Source organism: Pipistrellus hanaki (assembly GCF_964339955.1).
Source record: "Pipistrellus hanaki genome assembly, chromosome: 4".
Taxonomy (NCBI): domain Eukaryota; kingdom Metazoa; phylum Chordata; class Mammalia; order Chiroptera; family Vespertilionidae; genus Pipistrellus; species Pipistrellus hanaki.
Window position 1 is genome coordinate 10270110 of NC_140506.1, and position 26181 is coordinate 10296290.

Here is a 26181-nt window from a genome sequence, read left to right on the forward strand (position 1 = left end):
CAAGCTTTTACAACGGTCCTTTTGGTTTATATTCCTCAAGGTATTCAAATATGTTTACACAGACTGTATTTTTTGTCTCTAGCTCCTCAATATTTAGCCCAGACCCTCTCACATAATAGGTACCAATTAAATGTCTGTTGTACACTCACTCCTAATTTAGAATGTGCAAATTAAAATAAGCTGAGTTGCCACTTATGAGCTATAAGATTGGTTCAAATCCGAAAGACTAATAGTATACTTTGCTGGAAAAGTTGATTGTAAACAGATACTCACATCCAGAGCAAAGAGAATGCAAAATGGCACAACCTTCATTAATGGAAATTGGGTAATATCTAGCAAACCACATGTGCATTTACCTTTTGACACAGCAATCCCAATTCTAGGAATGTCTCCCAATGGTACTATTGCAAAAACACTAAAAGTTGACTGCAGGAGGCGCTACTCATTTTAATAGCCTATTAAATGGACTATTTTAATCGCTTATTTTAATAGTCCATGATCACAAATGATAGAAAATAACCTAACTATGTTTATCATATAGTAAGAGCTACATGGCTATAAAAAGAAATGACATAAATCTATATGACTAGTGAGTGGCCTCAAGGATACATCATTATGTCAAAAATGCTACATAGAGAAAATTTTATACATATGCAAGCTTTTATCTAAGAAAGGAGGGCAAGAATATATGTGTGTATACATATATGTTTATATTAAAAAAGAAGCATGAACTTTAAACACTAAGTAAACAGTTAGCTAAAAGCAGAGACTAAGGTTGAGGAAAAGAAGAAGAAAAGCTAGTTTCCTTGAATATCCTTGTTTGATGGATTTGACTTTGAAGCAACACACAATAACGAGATGTAAATTTTAAAAACATCTAAAAAACAAAAGCAAAATTCAAAAAAACTAGTTGCGTTTTGAGTTGGCATAACCATACAAGAGGAAATTATTTCAAGTGATTTCAAGGCAGTAATTCTGCTTTAATCTCCCAATGAAATGTATACGCTAACAATGAAAAGAAGAGAATCATTGTACAGAGTTTTTAGTAGTCAAAAATGATTCCAGTTGCATGAAACTGTTATTCCAAAACAGCTGAATATTCAGGAAAAGGCAAAGGAATAATTATATTGGCTGCAGAGACTCAGGATTCTGTGCACGGGAGAGAAAGATGTAGACAGAAGACAGAAGAGGTTCAGGAATACAGTCAGGAGGGGACTTGAAACTAACTGTCTAGAAAGTATATATGGTGCATTTTTTTTAAATGTTTTCCTCAGGTCAAGACACCTAACTGAGCACCTCCACGCAACATCAGCCAAAAATGGCAGGTTGTTGGGTCTACGGAAGAAAATGACTAAGAGGAGGTGCGGCCAGGCCTGTAGCAGCAACAGCCAAGTCCAGAGCAACTAGGTCGGGAGTGGCAGTGACCAGACCCGGAGCAGCTGGTTGTGGAACGAACCAGAGCAACAGAGGCCAGGCCCGGAGCAGCCAGGCCCGAAACAGCTCGCTCCTCGCCTGTACCTGCCCACGGCTGCCTCTCAGACATGGCTGGAAACTTTTGCGGGAACTTGAGGGTCTGCTGAATCAAGTGATGAAGGCTTAGATCTGGATGTGTTGAGTTAGTATAGCGCTGGGGTGTTGATCTGTGAGTGCCTTGGGTGGGGCCTGGATGAGGCTGGTTGACCTATTTGAAAATGTCTTTTGTGTGAAGTGTATCATTGGGCATGTGGAGGTATTATTGATATGAGAAAATGCTAAGTAACAGATTTACTATCTGAAAAGGGATTTACTATCGGGGGAAAGGGAGGGAGGAAGAGACTGAACATAAACTGTGCACCTATGGATGAGGACAATGGGGGATGGGGAGGGGGCAGAGGGTGGGGTGGGAACCTGGTGGAGGGGGGAAGAAATGAGGAACCTTTGTAATAATATGAACAATAAAGATTGATTTAAAAAAAAAAAAAAATGACTAAGAGGAGTCAGCGACATCTTGTTGTCCCGGAGAGTCAGCACGTTATCAGAAGCAACATGGTTTGTGTCAAAAGAACTCAGGAGCCAAATTCAAGAGGCTCCCAGGGCTTGAGATGTTGTTTTACCATCTATAAGAACAAAAACTGTAACTGCTTCAAATAATATTATATATCAAACATTACACCCATGTATTAATAATAACTCTAATAATCAGCCCTGGCTGGTGTGACTCCATTGGTTGTAGCATCGTCCCATGCACCAAAGGGTCTCAGGTTTGATTCCTGCTCAAGGCACATACTCAGGTTGTGAGTTTGATGCCTCAGTCGACACATGTATCAGAGGCAAATGACCCATGTTTCTCTCTCTCTCTCTCTCTCTCTCTCTCTCTCTCTCTCTCTCTCTCTCTCTCATCAATTAAAATCATATCCTCTGGTGAGAATTAAAATCACCACCATCATCAAAATAAGAAAAATAAACAGAAAGCAAACATTACACCTTATTTGTCCTCTTTGGATAATGCTAAAAAAAAAAAAAAAAAACTCACTAGTCTTAAAGAAACTGATTCAGCCATTTCTATATAAGGGGTACCCTCAGGATAATCAAATGAGATGGCGAAGAAAAGTTGTTTTGTATAGAAATATTCTTGTCATTGAATGAAGAAGAATGACAAGATGAGGAAATTTCAGGTTTGTACCCATGAATAAATCAGTAAATTTAGGCAATGATCATCAATGACTGCTAACTTCACACCCAGTCATCTGCCTCCAATGGAAGTACACAGCACCATCCATGACAGAGTGGAGAGAGAAAGATCTGAACTTGATTCTAAGCAGCCTTGATATCAGTACAAGTTTACAGGCACATTCTAGTCAGAAGGACATTTGAACAACACCAATGGAATGCATTTGGCAAAACCCACACTGTAGGAAATTCTATACTACTAAGAACTTAGAGTTTTTTTAAATAAATAATATGCAAGGGGAGCAACAACAACAACAAACAGTAAATGATTAAAAGGACTCAAAAGATACACCACCAATTGCAATATGTAAACTTCATTAGATCTTGATTTAATCCCACTGTTATAAAAATGCGTAAGCATCCATGAGACCCTCCAGGATCTCATAATGCTTACCAAATGTCTGGTGACATTACGGAATTATTTTTTATTGTTATTTTTGTCTGTTTGATATGATTATGGTATTTTAAATTCTCTTTTTTATAGTAAAACTGAAATAATAAAGATACAATTGTAAGATTTATTGTTTGCTTCAAAATAATTTGGTGGGTGTGGTGTGAACTACAAGTGAGGATTTATTTAAAAAAAAAAAAAAAAGTGGGCCATGAATTAATAATTACAGGGTTTGGGTATCCCTTAAACTATTTTTTCTATTTTTGTCTATTTGAAATTGTTATATATTATTAAATACAATGACTGAATAAGTATGATTCACTTGATAATATAACTGAGTTCATTGAGAACAGAGATAAAGACATTTCGATATCTTCCTGCATGCTGAGTGTCCAGGGTGAAAAGAACCCTAAATAAATTCTAATTAATGAAAAAACACATGAGTGGATACACATACCAATTCATTAATCCCATTGATCCATAGAGGAACAGAGACAATTAAACCAATTCTGTCTGCTATACAAAGCCAGTTAGGAACACAAATCACATGTTTTGTGGCAATGCTAAAGTTTTGTGGGGAAATGCTGAGCTGAGATTTTTTTTGTTTGTTTTCCTTGACTTTGGTGTTATGTCTGTGGGTCACATTTTTACCCCCTGGTTCAAAGGCCCAGGATGCTTCCAGCACCTGCTACATAACAGTGGTCTCAACACAGGGGCTTCCTTATCTGTGAAAATTCTTGAGTTAGTGATCTGTTTCTGGACATGAAATTCTGGCAATGAAGGATTTCATATGTTTGCTCCTATTTTTGAACAACGTCTAAAATAAGAGTAGTGGAGCAACTGCTACCCCATCACTAAGTGTGGACAGTGCCGTGGCACTCAGAGCATGCCTGTCCTTACCTTTATAGGAAATGACCGGGTGCTCCGCTCTCTGGCACTGAGAAGCGTCTGTCGTGGGCTGGGCCAGTCTCCACCAGCCCAGGCTGGAGAACAGCCACGCGATGACACAGGGGCCCTTCATGGTGGGCAGGAGGGCTTGGGCTCTGTGCTTGTCTTCTAACCAGAAGCTTGTCCTCCCGTCATGTGGGAAAAGTGCCTGAAACACAAAGGAGAACACCTGGATGGAACCGAGCTCAGCGTTTCTGGTGGTGGCCCTTTGGTCATGCCCTGTTACCACTTCCTTAAAGAAAAGAAAAGAAAAAAAGAGCTGAGAGCTTTGACAAACAGACATTTTTCTGGCTTATATGTCAGATACATGTGAGTGTATGTGTGTCTTAATAAGGACCTTTTTCTCACAATCATTTGAGGAGATAACCCATTTTTTATAAAAGGAGAAATGTTCAAGTTTAAGGTCCATTGGAAACATCACGATCACTTTCCTAAGGAATGCAGTTTAAGGGCTGGGATCATCAATTGGTTTTCCGTTGGAACATGAAAACACAGACCTATCTGTGGGAACCCTGAGAACCCTGCCCTTCCTTTTTAATATTCAAAAGACCCTATTGAATAAGACTATAACCATTGTCATTGACTTATAAGCCGGTTATTAATATGCTACCCGACTCTTAAAAATTGCCCATATTTAGTGAATTTATCCTTTGAAATGTATAGACTTTGCAGGTCATCCATCCTTTGCATGGATGACCTGCAAAGTCTCTGGCTAGGGACCAAATATAAATCCAATGAAATCTATACTGAGCACCCACTGGGTGAGATGAAATTACTATACTGGGAGTGCTGATACTTGAAAGCCTATGAATAATTTAAAAGATGAATAAGCTTTAAAATAAGATAGGCTTATAAAAATAACTATAATCCAAGTTGTTAAAAAGCCATAAAAAGAAGCAGGAATGCGGTGGGAGTTGAGAGTCCTCGTGCTATTTAGACAGATGAAGGGTGTATCCAAAGAGGGACTCACGTTTGAGTTTCATTTTGGAGGATAAAGAGGATTTCAACAGATGGAGACTTCTGGAAGTGCATTCCATGCCAAAGGAAGAGGATAGGGTGAAAGGATGCCCTGAAGAGGCAAGAGGAAGGAGTAGGCAAAGTGTTTTGGGAACAGTCTGCTATACTTGTCCCAAACACCAGGGGATATAAAAGGAGATATAGTGGGAAGTAGCTTACAGAGTAGGTAGGGTTAAGGTTTGGGAGGCAAACTATACTAGTGTCTAAGGTCTCTATATTTAGGCAACAAGCTACCATAGTATATTAATATTACAATTAGATGAAACGTTGATAAAATTATTCTTACAACAGTGTACTTGGGAAATTGGGTAGGAAGGAGAGGTTCATTTGAGGACACTGCAGTTGCTCAGAAGAGAAACAAGTGAAGCTGAGACTTCTAATGGTGTCAATGTGAATAAAAATTTATGCAAACATTCAAAGTGATGGGTTAGTGAAAGTATGGCAAATTAAAGAAGGCTATGGAGCTAAAACCAGTTTGGCTCAGTGGATAGAGCTTTGGCCTGTGGACTGAAAGGTCCCAGATTTTATTCTAGTTCGGAGCATGTACCTTGGTTGCAGGCTCATCTCCAGTAGGGGGTGTACAAGAGGCAGCTGATGGATGTTTCTCTCTCATTAATGTTTCTGATTCTCTATCCCTCTCTCTTCCTCTCTGTAAAAATCAATAAAATATATATTTTTAAAAAATAAAAAATAAAATAAAGAAGGCTATAAATTCTTTGAAATTCCACCGGTTAAGGTTGAGCTCTGACCCCTCTCTTGAAGCAGGGTTGTCAATGTGACCATGTGGCTCAATCAGATACAAGAGAAGTGATGGTGTGCTAGGTTCCAAGCCTAGCCCCTAATACTGCCAGTCTCCATTTCCTATCTCTTAGCACATGCTGTCTGGGCACTGAGACCCCAGGTAAGAAGTCCAGTTACCCTGAGCCTACCATGCTAGAGAGACCATCTAGAGGAGCTCTGGGGATATTTCCCACAGAGCCCAGCCTCCCAGCCCTCCCACCAAGGCACCTGACAGGTGAGTAAGTGTGGAAGCCACTGACAACTTCAATAGGATGAGAGCAAAGGAATCACCCAGGTGAGCCCTGTACAAATTCCCAACCTGCAAAGTGTGAAATGAAGTAAAATGATCACTGTTCTAATCTGCAAAATTTAGGGAAACAGAAAGTAGAGGCATGGATGGACTCAAGGCAGAGAATATAAGAGACTGGGAAGCTGGTAGTGCCATTGTGTTTAATATGATAATCAATAGAATTTTGTTTAGAGGAGAATATGATCATTTAGTTTTGTGCATGCTGAGTTTAAGATGCTGAGGGAATACTTATGGAAAAGCAGCAGATTTGAAAATCCAGGCTGGGTGCTCATATAAAAAGAAGTCAGAGACTGCATACAATGTTTAGAAAGGTTAAAATCATGGGAGTGGTTAAATTCACCCAGGGAAAGCATGAGGTGGGAAAAGGAGGAGCTAAATCAAGTTTTACGTTTGTTTAGAAGCTGATAAGTAAATAGTCATAACACGAAGATGAGAAGAAAATCAGAGAGAGCTCACCAAGCAAAAATGGATATCAAGTTAGATTTAAAAATATAACACTTTTTAAAAAGAGACCTGTTCAACTGCATCCCAATGAGTCAGACCAATGCTTTAGTGAAAAGGCAGTCAATGATCAATTTGGGGGGACAGCCTGACCAGCATGGCACAGGGGTTGAGCATGGAGCTATGAACCTGGAGGTCAGGGTTTGATTTCCAGTCAAGGCACTTACTCAGGTTGCAGGCTCAATCCCCAATTAGGGATGGGGAGGAGAAGGGCATGTGCAAGAGGCAGTTTACCAATGATTACCTCTCATCATTGATGTTTCCCTCTCCCTTCCTCTCTGGAATCAATAAAAATATCTTTTTAATTGGAGGAAACAGTTTCAGTAAAACAAGAGACAAAATCCATGTGTCAAAGAACCAAAAAGGATTAGAGGGAGAAAAGGTGGGCTAGAACATAGATGGCTAACTTGAATGCCAGGTAAGCAAAGAACATTCAATGAAACCAGAAACCTAACTTGCAAAGTGTGAAATGAAATAAAATGATCATTGTTCTAATCTGAAAAATTTAGGGAAACAGAAAGTAAAGAGGCATGGATATAAGAGACTGGGAAGATGGTAGTGCCATTGTGTTTAATACAGTAATCAACAGAATTTTGTTTAGAGGAGAATCTGATCATTTAGTTTTGTGCATGTTGAGTTTAAGATGCTGAGAGAATACTTAAGGAAAAGCAGTCAATGCTAGGAAAAGTTTAGTGTAAAGAAAACAGATCATGAACTGTGGCTTCTGAGAAGTGGTGAGTGGGAAGAGACTGTAGATTAAGAGGGAGAGGAGATATCAAATAGAAGACCCCAAAAATGCAAACGTGGGAAGCTATTAGGGTCCTTGTAACGGAAGTGGTTATAAATGAAGAGTAGAGGCCTCATCCTCTAACAGAGTGTCCCCTGAATATATGGTGAGATTTCACAAAGAAGACACATAAATTTTAGGGAGCATCGGATTTCTTAGTCTCTATATATTGAGTCTCATTGACTCAATGCTCCTATTGATGAAAATGTACACATTAAGCAAAAGACAGTGGAGGAACTATACATCACGACTAAGCTAGAGTATGGCTTCTGCAAGAGCAGGGACCCTGAGCATGAAGATAGAGGAAGGAATGCAGAAGAAAATTGGGAGCTAGGGGGTGAGGGTGGGGCACCTGTCCAATGGGGCCACAACCCCTGCCCAGACACGGTGCACCCTAATGGACAATGAAGGCACAGGAGTTATTTTTTTCCTGGGTTATAAAAATAAAAGATGATTAATTTCACTCTTGGAAAAGATATCATAGTCTGAAAAAATGGGCAGGGCTCTAGAATTCTAGTCTAGAGGTAACCACATGAAGTAGCCCTCCTTTTCTTATCCTTTGGACCTGAGACTTCACACAGGAAATTTCATCAGATGAGGTAACATAGAGTAACACTTGTTCGAAGGGCTTCAGATGTAATTTCATTCTGTTCAGAACAAGGGCATTTGAAGCATCCTCACCAGCCCCCTGGAGATAGATAATCACCAATCATGTCAAAACAAGTCAGCGAAGATAAAATAAAGCAGGAAGGCTAGTGAAAGTACCAGGGAACCCTCAGAAAGTGCTAGCTCTGTGGCAGGCATGACACCACACATTCACACTGTCCCTGGCACCCAACGGGCACCCAGAGCAGTACCTCTGACACATTATCTCTCACTGGGCAACACTCCATCGAGATGGATGGACCACTGCCTCATCCTGAACTCCCAGCCTGAGTTCAAGTCTACTGGAGACTACGAGCAAATTTTTCTCTTGCACATGATTTTTCAATGTGTCAGGCCCACACCAACTTAGACTCCCCTGTCCTACCTATGAATGAGTTCCACTGAACAACCATCCATTGAAACTGCCCAATGTCAACAGCCATGAACTTCTCACCTCGGTGTCAGCATCTTTGCCTCCTGAAGGAAAGGTGCGGGGGAAAATAGCACAGTGCCTGGATGTGGAAAGGGACCATTAGAAAAGGAGGAGATGCCACGTCAAGGAGAGCAACTAAAATGGGACTCGTAGGCCCACGATGATGAGATGAAATTACACGTTTGCCATGAAAAACTAAGTGAAGAACTTTTAAAGAGAACAGGTGATTTTTAGAAGTTTATAATTTTCAGTCTACATAGGATGTTACCTTTTTTCTAAAAATAAAGGGACTATAAACAATCCTTGTGGTAAGATGCCAGGGCAGGGCATTCACCATCTTCATTTACAGAGTGGGCTTTTCTGAGCAGCCTGCCATGCATGACTAACTCCCTGAATGCCTTTACTCTAAGAAGGCTCCGTCCTAGACTATGTAATTCCATCTTCCACTGAGTCACTGGGCTCTAGCCTCAGTGACGGAGGTGGGGAGGCACAGAATTATACCAGGGATTTTAGTGCTCGATCTCAGCGCTGTGACCTTTAGAGCCAGATCATTCTTTATTCCGAGAACCGTTCAGTGCATGTAACAACATCCCTGATTAGATGCCCCTGCCCCATCTGTGCCAACCCAAATTGTCTCCAGATACTGCCAGTCACCCCTGGTTGAGAAACTCCAATTTGTGTGTACCTCTCCCTCTTTAGAAATTAAATAATCTATCATCATTTGAAAGATTATTTAAATACTAGTGGCCCAGGGCACAAAATTCGTGCACAGGGTGAGGGGTGTCCCTCAGCCCAGCCTGCACCCTTCTCCAATCTGGGACCCCTCGGGGGATGTCCAAGTACTAGTTTAGGCCTGTAGGATCAGGCCTCAACTGGCAGTGGGACATCTCTCTTGCAATCTAAGACCACTGGCTCCTAACCCCTTACTTGCCTGCCTGATTGTTCCTAACCACTCTGCCTGCTGGCCTGCTCACCCCCAATGACACCCCTGCTGGTCTGCTCGCCTCCAACTGCCACCTCTCCCCCTCTCCCCCCCGCTGACCTGATCACCCCCAGCTGCCCTCCCCTCCTCGCCTGATTGCCCTTAACTGCCTCTGCCTTGGCCCTGCCACCATTGCTTTGTCCGGAAGGACGTCTGGAAGGACTCCTGGAAGGTCTCCCAGTCTAATTAGCATATTACTCTTTATTACTATAGATATATACACATATTTATATCTATACATATGTATATATCCCAACTAAATTTGTATTGAGTCTTGTCAGCAAAATTTCACTAAGAATAAAAATCATATTAATTATAACTATTTGTTACATTGGGAAATATATTATGCAGAAATTTTTAAAAGATCGCTTTAAGTAAATGTTGTTCTAATTTCATCCCACTTCCTCTAAAAAATTAAAAACATATTAGGTGAGTTAATACTAAACAAACAATTTTGCAAATAGGAAGATTTATTAGAGCAGGCTAATTTGGGCTACAAAATAGAAGCATTTTTGTTGCATCTATTTCAAAACCCCTGAGGCCTTCCTTTTAGTTTCCTGATGTGGGAGGATCTCTCTACGAGCTCCATCTAAATAAGCAAAACTCTGAGTATAAGTGTGTGTGCAATAAATAACATTTCCCATTCACACCCACACCACAAATGAATAGGCTTTAGGGAACAGAAATAACTGTTCCTCTTAGTTTAAAAAATGCTGTCAGATTTAAAAAGAAAGAAAGAAAGAAATTAAAAGAATGAGCACTTACACAAGAAGTTTGCTTAGAAAACAAAGTCTAACTGGTTATTAATAAACACAGATCCAAAATAAGCTTAGTGTGCTTCTGTTCAGAAATCGCTGGGTTTCTTCTGAGCCTGAGGTCTACTGTAAAGCTGGAAGTGGCCTAATCCTTTGGCACATCTCAGATAGTCCATGAAGCCAGGACTTCCACTGGGGAGAAGACAATGAGGTCAGGTGAACTGACTCAGATGGGACTCATGAAAGGTGCCCCACACCGGCCCACTGCAGAGCCCTTAGTATCAAAGGGGTGAAGGCAGAGTTGAGGAGACTGCTGCACATGCGCTTCTTAATAATACAAAGTACAGCATGTTGTAATGTAGGATGGTCAGATCTTCTGAAATGTGTATATTTGCATTCCCTCTTCCCATCTCCTGGCCCTATTCCATGGGATCTGATGAACCAACTGATCCCCCAGAATTAAGTCCCAGACTAAACTGAAAGCAGTAGAACCATTGAAGAATCATACCACCATCCAAATAAACCATATGGTCTCATCCCCACACACCCTGGCACAGCTAACTACGGTACCTGTTGCACAATCCTCAGCTCCTGCCAGGTAAACAGCCCCAGCCTTTCAAAACTCCCAGAGTTCCCCCAAGGCATTCCGAGGAAAACACTCTGCCCCTTCACCAACAATCATCTCCTCCAATTCCACCTCCACTACTCCCACTGCAAAGGCATCCCTCCAGCCCCGCTGGCCTAGTCAGGATCCTCAGGCAGCCTTGTACACTCACCTACACGTTGCTGATGCCATGAGCCCCACACCTGCCCAAGTCTTCCCATTGGGTTTGGTCCAGGCTGGCCTCCGCCTTCTGCATACACAAGGCCACCCACTCCACCCCACAGTGGCAGCTCTTTTGCAGGAACCCCAATGTAGCAATTAATGCCTGATTCCTCATCAAAAGTTGCCTGTGTAGGCATACAACCTTTCATATTCCTACATTTTGATTTATACTTTTTTACTATAAACCACCTTTGGAATGAATGTTATAGTCTCAAGTTTTTATATGCATTCCAACATGTTGACTATGCAGTCTCAGTGAATCAGAAATCACATAGCCAATGCTCTGTTGAGCATTTAGAATTCACCCATCCCTTACCATGGGATGGTGAGGTGCCAAACATCATGGTAAGTGGTTTATTCATTCCTTGGCACATATGAGACAGGACTTGTCAATGATTCTGTGAATTCGAGAGATGAAAGGGGAGGTTGAAATCATCCAATCTCTCTCTTCACTCTGTGTCTAAGATATGAAGACTTGGGTTAGAGGCATTGCATAGGTTATTGCTGTAAGATCAAGTGTGTTGTGGCAGCCACACCAAATAGGTGAGGCTACTACCCCCTGGCTCTTTGCAAGGCTTGCTCAGTCTTCCCACTCATGCTGGCAGAACCACACACTTATTGAGGGCCACAAGATCAGATGATCTGAATCCACTCCAGTAATGTATCCCCAAATTTCATAATAAGGGATAAGTGCTTGGCACAGAAACAAGAGGAATCATAGGGGGAAATCATTAACCAACCAGGCATATTGAAGGATGTCACCTATGGACAAGAGACAGCACTCTAACACAAAGGGCAAAGATGAAGAGGACACAACAGGGGCCCTCCAAGGTCACAGTTTAGAGGACTCAAGCAACTAAAAATCTATCTTTTGATAATTATCAAATAGAAATAGAAGTAAAAACTTAGGAAACCCAGAAGACAAAGGAATTCCCTCTAAATGGAAGAAGGCAGAAATGATGGCTTCTGAAGGAGTTCAAGTTAAGAGTGTTTAAAGCAGCAGGAAGAAATGATCCAGGACAATGAATCTGATGTGTTCAAGGCTGGAATCAATGTATTGAATGAACCTATGTTCTTTTCTTACAATAGCTAAGATATTTTAGGTACTGAGCAGGAAATAGGATTAAATAAAGAATCAATAAAACAATAAACTTAATGCACAGTATGCAAGAAAATAAATTCTTCTAATCTTTTTCAAAAATAATAACTGAACATTCCATTATTTGGAAAATGAGGTGAAATTACAGGTTTCTTCTTATGACATTGAATCTCTAGGGGGAATCAGGATGCTCACCAGACATACTGCATCTTCCATATTTATATACCTTTTTTGTAAAAATCAGATCCTTTTTATGTTATTTTAACCCATGTGTCTCAACTGCCAAATATCAGCCAAAAGAGGTTTAGCATCAATGAATTAATGAAACATTTTTAGGAATGTGTTAATGAAAACAGTGACTGCCTTAAGGAGAGAGGCCTCATTCCCTGCCACCCTTCAGGTAACCGAATAAGAATCTGGCTTTCTTACTCCTAGATTTTCCTCAGATCTGAAGGGAGATGAGATGGAATTCTATGGTTATATAAAATGACCTCCTGGTATAAAATGGGAAAAAGCAAACATTAAATTATTTTATACATTTCAATAACAGTTCGGCTCCAATGACCTTATTTTATATCTCTCTTCAAAGGGAATTGTTATTGCATTTTTGCCTTTTCCCCCTACTTTAGCTCCAGATTGCCTGAAGGATCCATAAAAAATAAATGAAGCCCATTAGATAAAATTATTATTTACACAAAGGCAATATTAATTTTATCTGTCAGCAGGTTTTAAAACTAAGTGAAAGTTCATTGAATCTACTTCTGTGTTAGCTAAACTAACAATTGAGGCTTTTCTAAAAATGAAAATTTAAATAATGGGTTTTCAAGGAAAAAATGGACAATTTCTAAAGGGTTTTGGACACAATAAGATAATCAAGTTATAAATGACTCTTATGGTGTTGAAATTATTATTCATAGCTTCCATTTGTTTCTAGTTAAGATAAGCAGAACTTAGAGTGCAATATCTTTGCCAACATGGGAAAGCACACAGTGGTAGCAGGAAGAAAAGGATTCACCCTTCCATCTTCACTCTTCTGGTCAACATCACTGGTCACCTCCTAATTGTCAAATCCTGTGAGCCTATGCAACTAGAAGTCTCCATGGCACATGTGCCCACTGACCTTTCCTCTTGAATATTTCCCAAAATCCTCTTTTCCCTGGTTTCAATAACACCTGAATCTCCCTGTGCTCCTACTGTATCCAGAACTATTGCTCAGTCCTCCTGTTACATGAAGGTGCACCCCAATCTCTCTTGAAGGTTCATCACTTATCAGCCTACACATTCTCAATGGCCTTTTATTAAAACTCACATAATATTACAAATTTTCTAAAAACTCGTAACTTTCAAATCTATAACTCTATTCAAAACTTTTGTACATGATCTAAACTAATAAATCAAACTAGATATCTTCACAGGAATAACCCAGAGGTGCCTCATTTAAAGGTTATTTTAATACCTGTCTTCACCAGCTCTCTCTTCATGCCTATTTGCCCTCATATCCAGCCACACTGTTTACTCAGACATCCAACTCAGAATCTGAGGACCCACCCCTCACTTCCCTTTCCTTCATCACCCAAGTTCATCTTTCAGTTGGTCGCTATGTTCTGTCAACCCTTCCCTCATCCATATCTAGAATCATGCCCACTTCCATACCCTGACCAACCCATCTATTTCTCACTTCTGCAGTGTCAGCTGTTTATTATGGGTTTCCCTGCCTCTAGACTCAATCCTCAGCCCCAATCTCTGAGTAGCCCTGTCCGATTTTTTTTCACTTTGCCCCCACCCCCACCTGGCCCCACTGCACATCAATACTCATTTCTATTACAGTCTTTACCACCCTGACTGCAAATACCTGGGTATCTGCCCTATTCTTAAATAAGGCTGTGAAAATCTCCACCACTGGAAAATACAAGACATAGTACTGGCAAGCCATCACCACCTGAGGAAAAAAAATGGTGGGTGAAAATAATGCAAACCCACATCTCTAACTTCATTACAATATTTATCTTTCCATTAAAATGCTACTTATGTTCCTTATTCTTCAATTCTGCCATTCATTGTCACAGATGTTTTATTTCTCTGTTAAAAATTCTCTTAACATCTGGTACAAATAAAAAGATTTTTGTGGTTTTGAGAAATGTCCTTTCTAAATGTCATAATTTTCCAATTAATAGCCAAAGGGATGAAGGGATTATTATAGACAGCCCAGCTAAAAAGAGGAAGTCTCCTGGGCCTGGAAACAGAAAGCTCATGGAAGATACCACCATGGCGTGTTAACCCTGAGAGGTTCAGACACTTTACTCTGGCACACCATCCTCTGTTGGAGTACATGAAAGTCAAAGGACAAAAAAAAGGAGGATGTTACAATTCATAACAGAAATAAACTCATCATATCCATTATTCTAAGATGAAAATGCAAATAACTTGAAATATTATCCAGTGAATTTACACATAATAAACTTCTAATATACTGGCAGGAAAAAACTAGAATATTCAATGAAAAGGCCCTGAATTGGTATTTTCAGATTTTATATTAGTTGGCAACCACACTCAGGTATGATATCTGATGATACTTATTAGGCCCAATGGATCAGACCTGGCAAAGTCAGCATATTTGAGTTCACTTAAATCTGTCATAATCTTCAATCAGATCTCAAGGGCTTACTATTACTTACTACTTTTACTTTTTACTTACTTATTACTTTTGACTCAGTTTATTAAAAGCAAGAATAAGAAATCCTCATTAAAACAGAAAATTAACTATAGTTAATAATATTGTTTTGCATATTTGAAAGTTTCTAAGAGAAAGGAATCTTGAAAGACCTCCTAAAGCATTAAGCAATTGTCACATAAAACTACTTGGAATCATTCATGTCACTTAGAACTGCTTAAAACTTCTCAATGGGTGTATTTGTTTATAGTCAAGTAAGAAATAAGCAACTAATAGGAGAACTGAGCCTAGGTTTTATTCACTTGACATCCCAGGACCCAGAACAGAGTATCACACACATAATAACCGACTGACAGGCCAGGCACTAAAGGAGATAAAAACCAAGGTAGTGTTTGTCCAAACAATGGAAAAATCATGGTGAGGGTCTAGATACTTTCTGCCAGTGCTGCTGAATAGTGCTTGCCACAAGATTTAGGAGAGTTTCTATGAAAAACTACAAGTTCATTCACAAGTTATCAGTCTTTTACGTGAGATTTCAAAAGAACAGGTCAATAAAAACCTTGAATTAGCTGCCACATAAGCATCGAATGATTAGCACAAAATGTGATGCAGGGAAATGCAGACATGCTGTGAACATATGATATTTTATTCTTCAGCTCGTTAGCCTGAGAGTAGAAAGGTCATTCAGGGCATCACAATAAAGGTCATCATGGCTGAAATGTAATCCCGAATGCTTTACATTCCATAATGAACAGACAAAAGGAATGATTCCTAAATATAAGTCCAGAAAAAGGAAGGTCAAATTGCATCAATTTGGCAAGTTGTTCTCTTAGCAGTTAAGCATTGCCCCAGGATGTCTGCGTGCCTACCTTTGCTATGCAAAAGGTTAGGAACTATCTAAAGGTGCTCCTCAGTCTTCAGCCCAGTGGCCCTCCTGTGTAGCGACACTAGCTTAGAGGAGGCAGCAGGGCGGAGATTTTAAGAACACAGATTCTGAATCCAGATTGCCTGCCTCCCAGTTTTAGCTCCAACCTTATTAACCCTATGCCTGAGATTTCATCAGCTGTAATTTGTAGAAGAGTCACAGTACTGCTAACCTAAAAATGCATGAGTGTTGAATGAACAACAGAGGTAATTCTCTACTTCATCAATTCCCTTAGCCACACCTCCCAGGTAGAGTTAAACAATTCACTAATCCTCCTGAAGCCCCACAATGTCCCACACTCAGCCTGTCCAGAACACCACACACACACACACACATTTATATTAGAGCTTTTGCACTCACTGAGCTCCAGATCTAACACCAGCTACCTCCTCCATTCCTGGGGCCATTTTCCCAGTGAGCAGAAAGGACCTCTCCACCTGGCCTCCTGAGGATGCAATTTATCTCTGTGGCCCCAGACTCCATCAAAGTGTGACTTCTCCCTTGAGACCTGGATCTATGCAAGCCACACAGGAGAGCCTGAGCCCCGCTTGTCGCTGTGGCCCCTCACAGCCCACCACAGTTCCTTGCACATGGGAAGTACCGCATTTCCCTATACCTGCTGAATGAATGGATCAGCCAGCCACTAACAAATAATGCAAAGAAGCACCAGGTTAATATAGGAAAAGGCTGGGGAAGGTGAGTTTTGGAAAAGTGGGAATCATGCAAACTCAAAGGAAATTAAAAGAACACACTTTTGGCAGAAAAAATGGAATAAAGTTGGAGGGTAGAAATTACTGAGAATGGAAGTAACAAATGCATTTACTTGTCAGTAATGAAAGGAACAAAGTTGTAAGTGATGAAATCAAATAAATGATGGCATGTGCCTACGATAAAATATCATGCAGCTTGTAAAGCAATGTAGTAAGACTACACATTGACGTAAAAATCCAATAATGATGTTGAGTGGGGAGGGGGGGGAATGTAGACATTTTTCTATCTACAGACATAAAGAAAAAGATCCAATATTTGACTAAAATAAACCAAGTGATTTCTACATTTATATGTATGCAAGAGAAAAAAAACCTGATTATTCCTAAGCAGAGGGAATATTTTATCTTCTTCTACATTGTTTGAATTGTCAACAAGCATTTATTTATTGCAATTTAAGTGAATAAAAATACTGAGGTGTAGAATAAACAAGTGGGGTGAGATTAGCTTTACGGATTAACTAAAGAGACTGGAGTCCTGAGGTACAGATTTAGGTTCAGTCAGGTTTGACTTACTGGGTATCAGGCGGTCAGATATAATGAAGAAACAGACAGTGCAGGGCAGAACAGAAAGCAGGGCAGGTCTGAAGAAGGGATGGTTAGAAGGTACAAACTCTCATCAAGAGCTTCTCGTAAGTAGTCTCCAAGCAGGACAAGAAATTCACATTAGTCTCCTTTACAGTCTGTGAAGAATAGTTGGGATGAGAACACAGCACATGCAGGTGCAAACTGAAACTGGAACCTCCCTCCTTTCCTTACTAAATGCCAGTTAGTCAGGGAAAATAATCTTCCCTCTCACCCACAGAAAGGAAGTTGGTTTCATGGGCCTTGACAGATAAACTGTACAGGCAAAGCTCTCTGCTTCTGCTGGGGAGGAATGCTCGGGAACACAGCACCGACAGATGCTTTCCATCCTCCATGGCAATGCTGTTCTTGTCCTCAAAGCTGCCACTTTAGCTTGGTAAATAGAACATCCCTGTGAAATCACCCTAAGAGAGCGAGCACACCTGTTTGTTTTGTCGATAAGCAATAATTGCGTTTCCGGCTGAGTGCACAGATGAAAGCTATGCACCTTCTCTGAGATCGTATATAAGAGGCAAAATGTTATGCTTAATCTCACTGTTCTGGAAAATTCCTGCAGCTCGCTGTTTACAGCCACAGTCGCACAAGAAGCAGCTCATTAACCACAGAGATGAGATCGGGGGTGATGGGGCTGTGCGCTAACTCACAAACAGCTCGGTCTGGAAAAGCCGAGGTATCTGGAGCACAGCACGCCTGTGAACCACAAACAGATCTAGCCAGTGCAGTAACTAATCTAACGGATCACAGAAGTTGACAAGTAAAGCTACCTATTTGAGAAGTCCGGGGGGAAATGTGTTTCCACCTGTAGAACTTGCTGCTGCTTTACTGACTGCCGTTTTTGAAATGCAAACATGAGGCTGTGAATGGTGGGTATGATGTCTGTTTAACAAAACAGGTGTTTGTTGTTGTTTTTTGTTTTTGGTTTTGTTTTTTTATATTTTTATTGATTTTTTACAGAGAGGAAGGGAGAGGGACTTGCACACCCCCTACTGGGGATGTGCCCGCAACCAAGGTACATGCCCTTGACCAGAATCGAACCCAGGACCTTTCAGTCCGCAGGCTGCCGCTCTATCCATTGAGCCAAACTGGTTTTGGCTTGTTTTTTATTTCTCACATACATACACATTGTAAGGAGCTTTAAAGTATTTATATACTTTGGTTTTATCTCGACAACATTCTCTGAAGGAATTCATCAAAGATGTCAACAAAGATTTACATGGAAATGTTCTCCTCTAGGTGAATTATGACATTGATCCAATCAGGATTCGAAAGCTTCTATTTAGGGGGATGGAAATAGTTCTATACAAATTAAGTATATAAGGAAGAGAGGAGAGTCTGTTTTTATTTTTGTTTTTTATCTTCACCCGAGGATATTTTTTCCATTGATTTTCTTAGAGAAGGAGGAAAATAGGTGAGAGAGATAAACATCCATCAATGTGAGCAAGACACATACATTGACTGCTTCCCACCTGCACAGAGACCAGGGCCAGGGATGGAACCTGAAACCAAAGTATGTGCCCTTGACCAAGAATCGAACCCACCACCTTTCAATCCTCAGGCTAATGCTCTAACCATTTAGCTAAACCAGCCAGAATCATTGAGTATCTTTTTAATTCTTTGTTATTTAAAGTATTAGATATGTCTTATTACACACAACCCAAATTGACCCCTTCCTAGACACTCCCACCACCCTTGTGTCTGTGTCCATTGGTAATGCTTATATGCATACATACAAGTCCTTTGGTTGATCCACAAGAGAGTATTTTTAAGAGAAATTTCAAAGGCATGAGAATGTTCAAAATATAATATTAAGTTTATCCATAGGAAACCAACCTGTGTGTGGCCTATAAACAAATCACACACAAAGGCACACACCCACAAAGGTGCGCTCACACACATGCACACACCCACATCCTCATATTGAAATATACATATACAAACACTGGGATCCTGGGCTATAAGTCTGATTCTACACTGGATAGATGCAAATCCTAGCTAGGTCTCTTGCTGGTTACATGTCCTCTATTTTCATATTCAGCTGCAAATAACCTTTGTGCCTTTCTTACAAGGCTCTGAGGATTGAATGGCTTAATTCATGGGAAACACTTAGAACAATGTGGATCCACCGCAATGCCCACAATTGTTAGACATGACAATGGGGATCTTCGCTGTTACAATTAACATCTGGAGGAAAATGCACCCAGTCATTAGGATGTTCTGTGATATGCAGGTCTGCATATTTTTAATACTTTTGGGGGGTTGTTTTTGCAAGTTAACTTCAAATGATCATGTGTGATTATATCAGGCAAAATTTTTAAGAAACACAACAGAGAAGAATCCAGTGAGTTGGGGTCTTATTTTCCTCACTGACTCATTTCCATCACCACAGGATAGAAGCAGCCACATCTAATAAGTCCAGTTTGAGCACACTGGTTACGGTCATGCATGAAGATGCCCTGCAGGAAAAGGCATCTTTTTATTTCCTCAGAGCTAGGTCATCATCTAAAAGGCATGTACCTTACTCAAGAATATCCGAGTGGTCCTATTCTGAAAGGAGAACGATAATCTCCACATGAAAATAAAATAGAACAAGATGATAAAACCCAATTTCTCTAGAGGAAATTCCACATGGCCAAAGATTTTACTCACAAGTAGCAAACTCGAATTTATAATTGTGTGTTGTTTTATTTATACCTAAGCTGCACATTGACCAGAGAGTTACTGACTGAAGCAAGTGCAGAACGAAATATCAAGAAAAACAATTTAATGTTCAGAAGCCTAAAAATAAAAAAATCCGACAATGGCATGGCTTCAAATGCCAGATCCAATAAAAGGCGTGGGTGGTGGTCATCCATAACTTCCTAAATGGAAGCCAGAGCTAAAGTTCAAAAGCACCGTCACTGGGCTCTTCATTTATCTTGTAAGTTCCCTCCACACACCACACTGCAAATAAAACACAATGAGATCATAACCTTTCAAAAGCTTTACTTTATTGTCTAATATTTTTCTCTGGTGTTAATGGTGATTCTCACAGATTACAAGGAGAGGGGTCATAGGAAGGGGCAAGAGTGCAGGCACATTGAGAAAATGATTTCCTAACAGAAGAGAGTCACAGGAGAGGAGGAGCATCTGGCATGGTTAGGATACTGAAGAACTCTAGCTCAGATGTACCAGGTTCCAACCCCTGTAGCCTCCAGGTGAGAAGTCTCCCCCATTTACCAAAATTATCCATGTGAATGTTACCATTTTATGCATCAATGGCATAAAAATTTTTGGAAGAATATATGGCAGCTGGAGAAATAAAGACTTGAGTTTAATCTGGACAAGAAACTATGATCCAGAAAAGTCAACATTCTAGCCCTAGGTTATCATCAAACTAGAAAGTAGCATCCCCAGGAGTTAAATAATTTAAAATACCTTTCACTATTTAATTACTTTCTAGTATATATTATCTACCATAAAAAATTAGCCCAGTTTGTATTATTTTATATTATCAATTGATCATATTACTTATGTTCTATTACTTAATAATTGTGTTGATAGAGACCTGGCTACAAGCCCAAGAACTGTCATCTCCAACATGCATACAACGCACACCCTTTGACAGTCCCTGGAGATCATGTATATACAGTTCTTCAACCACTTAATAGAAATTTCCATTCTTTGCCCAGTATTTTTGCCCTGTGTTAAAGCAATTAAGGCAGATAGCTAAAGGAAATCTTTTGTAATATTGCTCATTCTCCAAAAAGAAGAGCAAATAGAAGAACCAGTGGACACGAAGGCAGATAGGCAGTATCCAAGTATGTGGACGTATTACTTCAACTGTGTAAATGACAAATGTTCTGCTTGCTCAGAGCATTGAGGTCTTACAAGACTAAGGATCTAGTGCCATATGGCAGCCCAAGAGAATGTTTCTGGAATCTCAGAACTAGTATCCTAAGGACCACAGGTTCCACCTCCTAATGGGAAGCCTCCATCATGCAACACTTGTGTAATTGACTTGGAATCAGGAGTCCCTTATGGTCCTCTTCTCAGTTCTTAAATATCAGTATCACCCCTTCCTCCACAGTTCCCACAGCCAGAGGTCATAGTGTGTTATGAACTGTCAACTTAGCATTTCATATCATGAAATAGTAATGTTTTCTCCAAACACTGCAATCCTATAAATCTTTAGCTAGCATCTCTTTGCAAATTAATTCCTTGACCACAGAGCAAGAGACTCATCCTATGGGGATTTTCTAGGCAAGCGACTCCAAGCATGGAGTTTTCCTAAGAAATTTGAAGGATGAGGATTGCCCCAGGGTCACTAGCTAAGCACAACACAGTCCTAACAAACAGCTGCCTCTTCTCCTGACTGTCACCATTCCCTCCATACCACTGTCTCCAAGCGGGCCAGAACTCTATCTTCAGCACACTCTAATAAATCAAATGCAAGCCTATCCCAGTCCAAGTGGACCCCACATATGAATCATTAGACAGTCATCTGCACTTGTCAGTTATCTACAGCATGAAGAACTGTGTCCTCATTTGCTATAACCACATGCTTAAAATGATTAGCTCTACACACAAACACACTGGACTCAGATATCTAAACCCTATTATCCTGTTGGTCCACATTTTCACTTCATATCAACCCAGAATGAAGGATCCTCAAAACATCCACATATTTGTACAATTAATAAAATAAATTTTGCTGATGGCCATGGACTAGAAGTAACAAATCCACTGTAACTATTCAACCACAGAGCTCAAAAGGACTTATCTCAACCTATCAACACTTCTCTAGACTTTTTAGAAGTAGCATATGTGCACCACACCCTCAGTTTTTAAAGAGATGCTATGACTTTATATCCACTTGTACCATCTAAATGAAACTATTTCACAGGTCCTTGGAGCAATTTCTGGAATCGAACAGATGTGAGTTTGAGTGCTAAATTAGTGACTTTGGGAGAGTTTGTTAACCTCTGCCAAATGTCTTTTCTCCTCTAAAGTACTAGTACCACACCTACCCATCAAGATTTTTGTGAGGAACACATAAGCTCATGCTTTTAATGCTCTCAAAACATCACCAGGCATGCATTAAGTGGCCACTAAATGGTACCTGTTAAATGGCCTTCTCTTCCTGCCTCAGCAAGTGTCCTAGTTGAGTCATCCCTGGCTCTATTCTGTTTTTCTTCCATCTATCCTTAAACAACTCTGTTCTGACCCTCCGCACTTGATCTTGTGGACTGTTCCCTAGCATGGCCAACAACATGCAACCACAATCTCACTCCAAACTCCTGCTTCATCTCCCACCAGGAACCATGCATGCAATTCAGTGTTCTTGAGATGCCAGCACATTCATGCCTACACATCTTTTTGCTCTTTGTGTTCAGAATTCCTTCTCCAAAGTAGAATTTTCCATCTATTCCTCCTTTCTATGAAGGCCTGCCTCCAATGCATCTGGGAAAGCTTCATTCTTGTCCCAATCTCATTCTCCATGAGAATCAATTCTTCCTTCAACCTTGTACTCCAGACCCATTGTATATAAACTTACTGTTCCACTTACAAAGTGACGTAATGATTTATAAATTTAATTCCCCAATATAACACAAGCCCAGGAGCAGAGAGGCTCTTATTCGTTAGTGTGCCTTTTACCATGATGGAGAACTTGGGCCTTAAGACAGCCAATGTTTGTGAGATAAATAGGCAAGGACAGGAAGTGTTAAGAAGCCCAGCTCCTCCACTGGGCTTCCAAACTTGCTGCTGGGTAACTTTGGGCAATTTAGTTAACCTCTCTGTGGCTCAACTGTCTCATTGGGAAACAAGAATATTAATTATACATTCCCCAAACATGGCTGTGAAGATTATAATATTAAAGTCTTTACATGCATCATCTCACACTGACCAGCAGGAAATGACTAACATACCTGCTATCACATTGAAATAAAAATCACAACCCCAAATTTTAAGCCATCTCATACTCTGTTGAAAAATGTGCCAGTCCTCTTTTCTGAACATTCCTTGTCAGTGCTCAGAGGCTGAAGTGTTAGAAATAAACAACTTAATAAAACAGGAAAAGAGAATGAGAGAGAAAAGAAACAGACTGGACACACACATAGCTCTCCTCTCCTGCCAGGCTCAGCATCCTACTGTGAATCATCTTTAGAAGATGCACATATGATTCCTATGTTAACTGTCCCATCTATAAAATCCAGGGCTGTCTTATTTCCACAAACCATAGCAATACATGCTTTCATTAACTGCCTGCCATGAGGTTAAACTAAGCAAAATACATCAACGATTTTCTTTTCTAGTCAAAGTCATAATGTCAAATGGCTTCAATTAGCACTATCCACTGTGTGTGTGTGTGTGTGTGTGTGTGTGTAAGATAAAAACAGGACTCAAATTACAACCTGTGTGCCCATAACCTTCTAATACCATAAATAAATCCTTAAGCCACAGCTAAATCATTTATAAGACTTGGTAACAGTTCAAAGTCTGTAGTGCACATCACTTATTAAATCAAATTATTTTGAAATTTTCAATGATGAGTGATGAGAAGGGTTCCCTTACAGTGGATCCTTTCAGTGCCCCTATGGCACTGAATCTGAAAACAAATACTTTCCCCTTGATCGGAGCAGAAATCATAACTAGTCTAACCTCTAACAGCGAGTTCTTGAGCTCACAGGAAGAAAACAGCCAGAAAGGAATGAACGAACACTAAGAACTTCCAGGTGAACTGTCTCAGGTGGCCTCCAAACGTTAACTCATGGAAGGAGGACACTGGCATGATGACCATAAACCAACAAGTGACGAGCTGTTTCTTCATCTCCCTCCTTTTGAACAGGTACTAGATTCCAGAACAGATGATCCAGCGGCCCAAAGAAAGGGTGAACATAAGGTAACCAGCTCCTCGAGCATGTTCTCTCACCCAGTTTAATAAGGAGCCATGTGGTTTGGAAGCAACTTCTAGAGTTACAGAACGTGAAGCAAGATAGTCATTATTTTATCCTACCGTGAAACAACAGGCCCAAGCAGCCAGTGCCAGGAATGCCCTCTGAGACTGTGTTTGTACACGTCAGGAAACAAAACAGGGTGTTGAAAACACCCTGCTTGTTACCGCATCTCTGTCCCTCCTGAGAATCTGGGGAACACTTAGCAATGGCTTCACAGAAGAGCAGCCTCCCCAGAGATCCCAAATTCCACAGGAATCCACGCTGGGGACTGTCCTGCAGACTCTTGTGAAAACCTCCCCAGCCATCCACTGGCCAGAATTCTCTACACCTCAGAGCTTGTCAAACTTCCCGTTCAGATGGCAGCACCTTCTTAATTTTAAGCAACATTGAAAATCAAGTTTCTGAAGCGTTCCTTCCGAGGCTGGGTCACCTCCCTTCACCCTCATTGAACTGAGTAATTTATAATAAAGGCCTATGAGGCTTGGTGTGCAGACAGAGTGAAAATAATACCATATTTGGAGATGGGCAGACCCGAGTCAAACACAGAAAGGAAAACCTTGGCCGAGTGACTTCAGTTCTGTGTGGGTTTCTCTGTCGGTACAGTAACACCCCACTTCTCATGGTGACTGCAAGGAGCTAATAGTACCACCAACAAGGTCAGCAAGGTGCTGGGGACCTGCTGATGGTCAATATTCATGAATTAGCTTGCATAACCTCTTAAAAGGGAACTTCAAACGTCTTAAATTCTCTTTATATCACTTAATTAGTCCTTATGATTGAAGTGACCACATGGGAGATGTGTTTGGGTCCACAATATCTGTCAGAGAGGGCACCCACTCAGTCACTGTGAGCAGGCACTCCCAGGGAGGGCTAGACAGAGAAAGTGACCCAGAGGCCAGAAGAAATGACCAAAAATGATGAGTATCAGGGACCTCCCTTTATCTACCAGGAAAAAAGGACTTTGATTTTTCTAATTCCCTAAGCCAATACATGTTTGGTGCCTTACCTAATCAGAGAAAGGGACATAGAAAAAAAGAGCTGGTTAGAAATCAAATAAACGGAACACAGTTGAAATGTCAGCAGCAAATTAGCTCTATCTCAAAGCAATCTACATGCCCAATGGCAGGATTTATGGAAACAGAAACATTTTCCTAATGGCAACGGTTTATACCCTGCTAAGTTTAGCAGTGTCATGGATATCTATTTATAATATTGTAAAAAAAAAAAAAAAAAAAAAAAAAAGAGAGAGAGAGAGAGCATGACACAAGTGTTTAAAAGTTAGAACATTCTCATAAAGACTCTACCTCAGATATACTTTAAAAATAGATATAATAATTAAAGTCTAGAATTGTAGAAAGCTAAGAATAATTTCTCCAATATGAAACAAACTTCTCTCATGTCAGTATCAAAATTCAGTGAGATCTGAATGCATTTTTTGTTTTATTGGGGGGAGGGGGCACTGGTTTTTCTTTTCAATGAAGGAATAATGGATGTTAAGAAAATAATATTTTGATTTATGTAAATGAATCAAGTACCAAATTTTAACATTAAGTATGTATTGGCCATGTAAAGCACGTATTGCACTAAACTACATTCAAAAAATAATTCAAAGACATTTTACACTGTATTCAGGCACTTAAAACCAAAAGTTTAGGAGAAGAAACGCATATATCAGTTGACTTATAAGAACTGTTGCAAACATCATGGGGAAAGCAGGATATCTGTAGGATTAACGCTTAAATTGGAAATGTAGAGAAAAGAAATAAAATTAGCCCACTACAAGTACGTTTCTTTTCTACACAGATTTCAAATAGGTCTTTAGGTAAATGATAAGACAGTTATTGTTATGAAATTTGGAAAATGGAAAGAAAGAGATTAGAAAATGACGAATATATTCCCTCAAATTTCTGATAGGATGAACACTATATGCCAGAGTTTCTTAATCTCTACTGGCATTTTAGAAGGGACGTGCCTTTGTTGTAGGCTAAGCACTGGGTGGTATTTAGCAACATTGCTGGCCTCTTACTTGTGAGGACTCAATAGCATAAGACAACACTCTTGACAATCACAATTGCTAAATATTGACAACAGTCCTGGGGCAGGGAAAAGGGTGGG

At 40.2% G+C, this 26181-nt stretch overlaps 1 protein-coding gene across 4 annotated transcripts in view; it reads right to left on the reverse strand.

The window, feature by feature from the left end:
* SEMA5A (semaphorin 5A) overlaps nucleotides 1-26181 on the reverse strand; it is a 371086-nt gene that overhangs the window by 228039 nt on the left and 116866 nt on the right. For all 4 annotated transcript variants that reach the window (XR_014794856.1, XM_084881922.1, XM_084881921.1 and 1 more), the window contains one exon: nucleotides 4001-4196. Coding sequence is in view for 3 of the 4 variants with exons in the window: in XM_084881922.1 (XP_084738048.1) it covers nucleotides 4001-4121 (121 nt within the window). In the remaining variant the exon portion in view is untranslated. The remainder of the gene's footprint in view (nucleotides 1-4000; nucleotides 4197-26181) is intronic.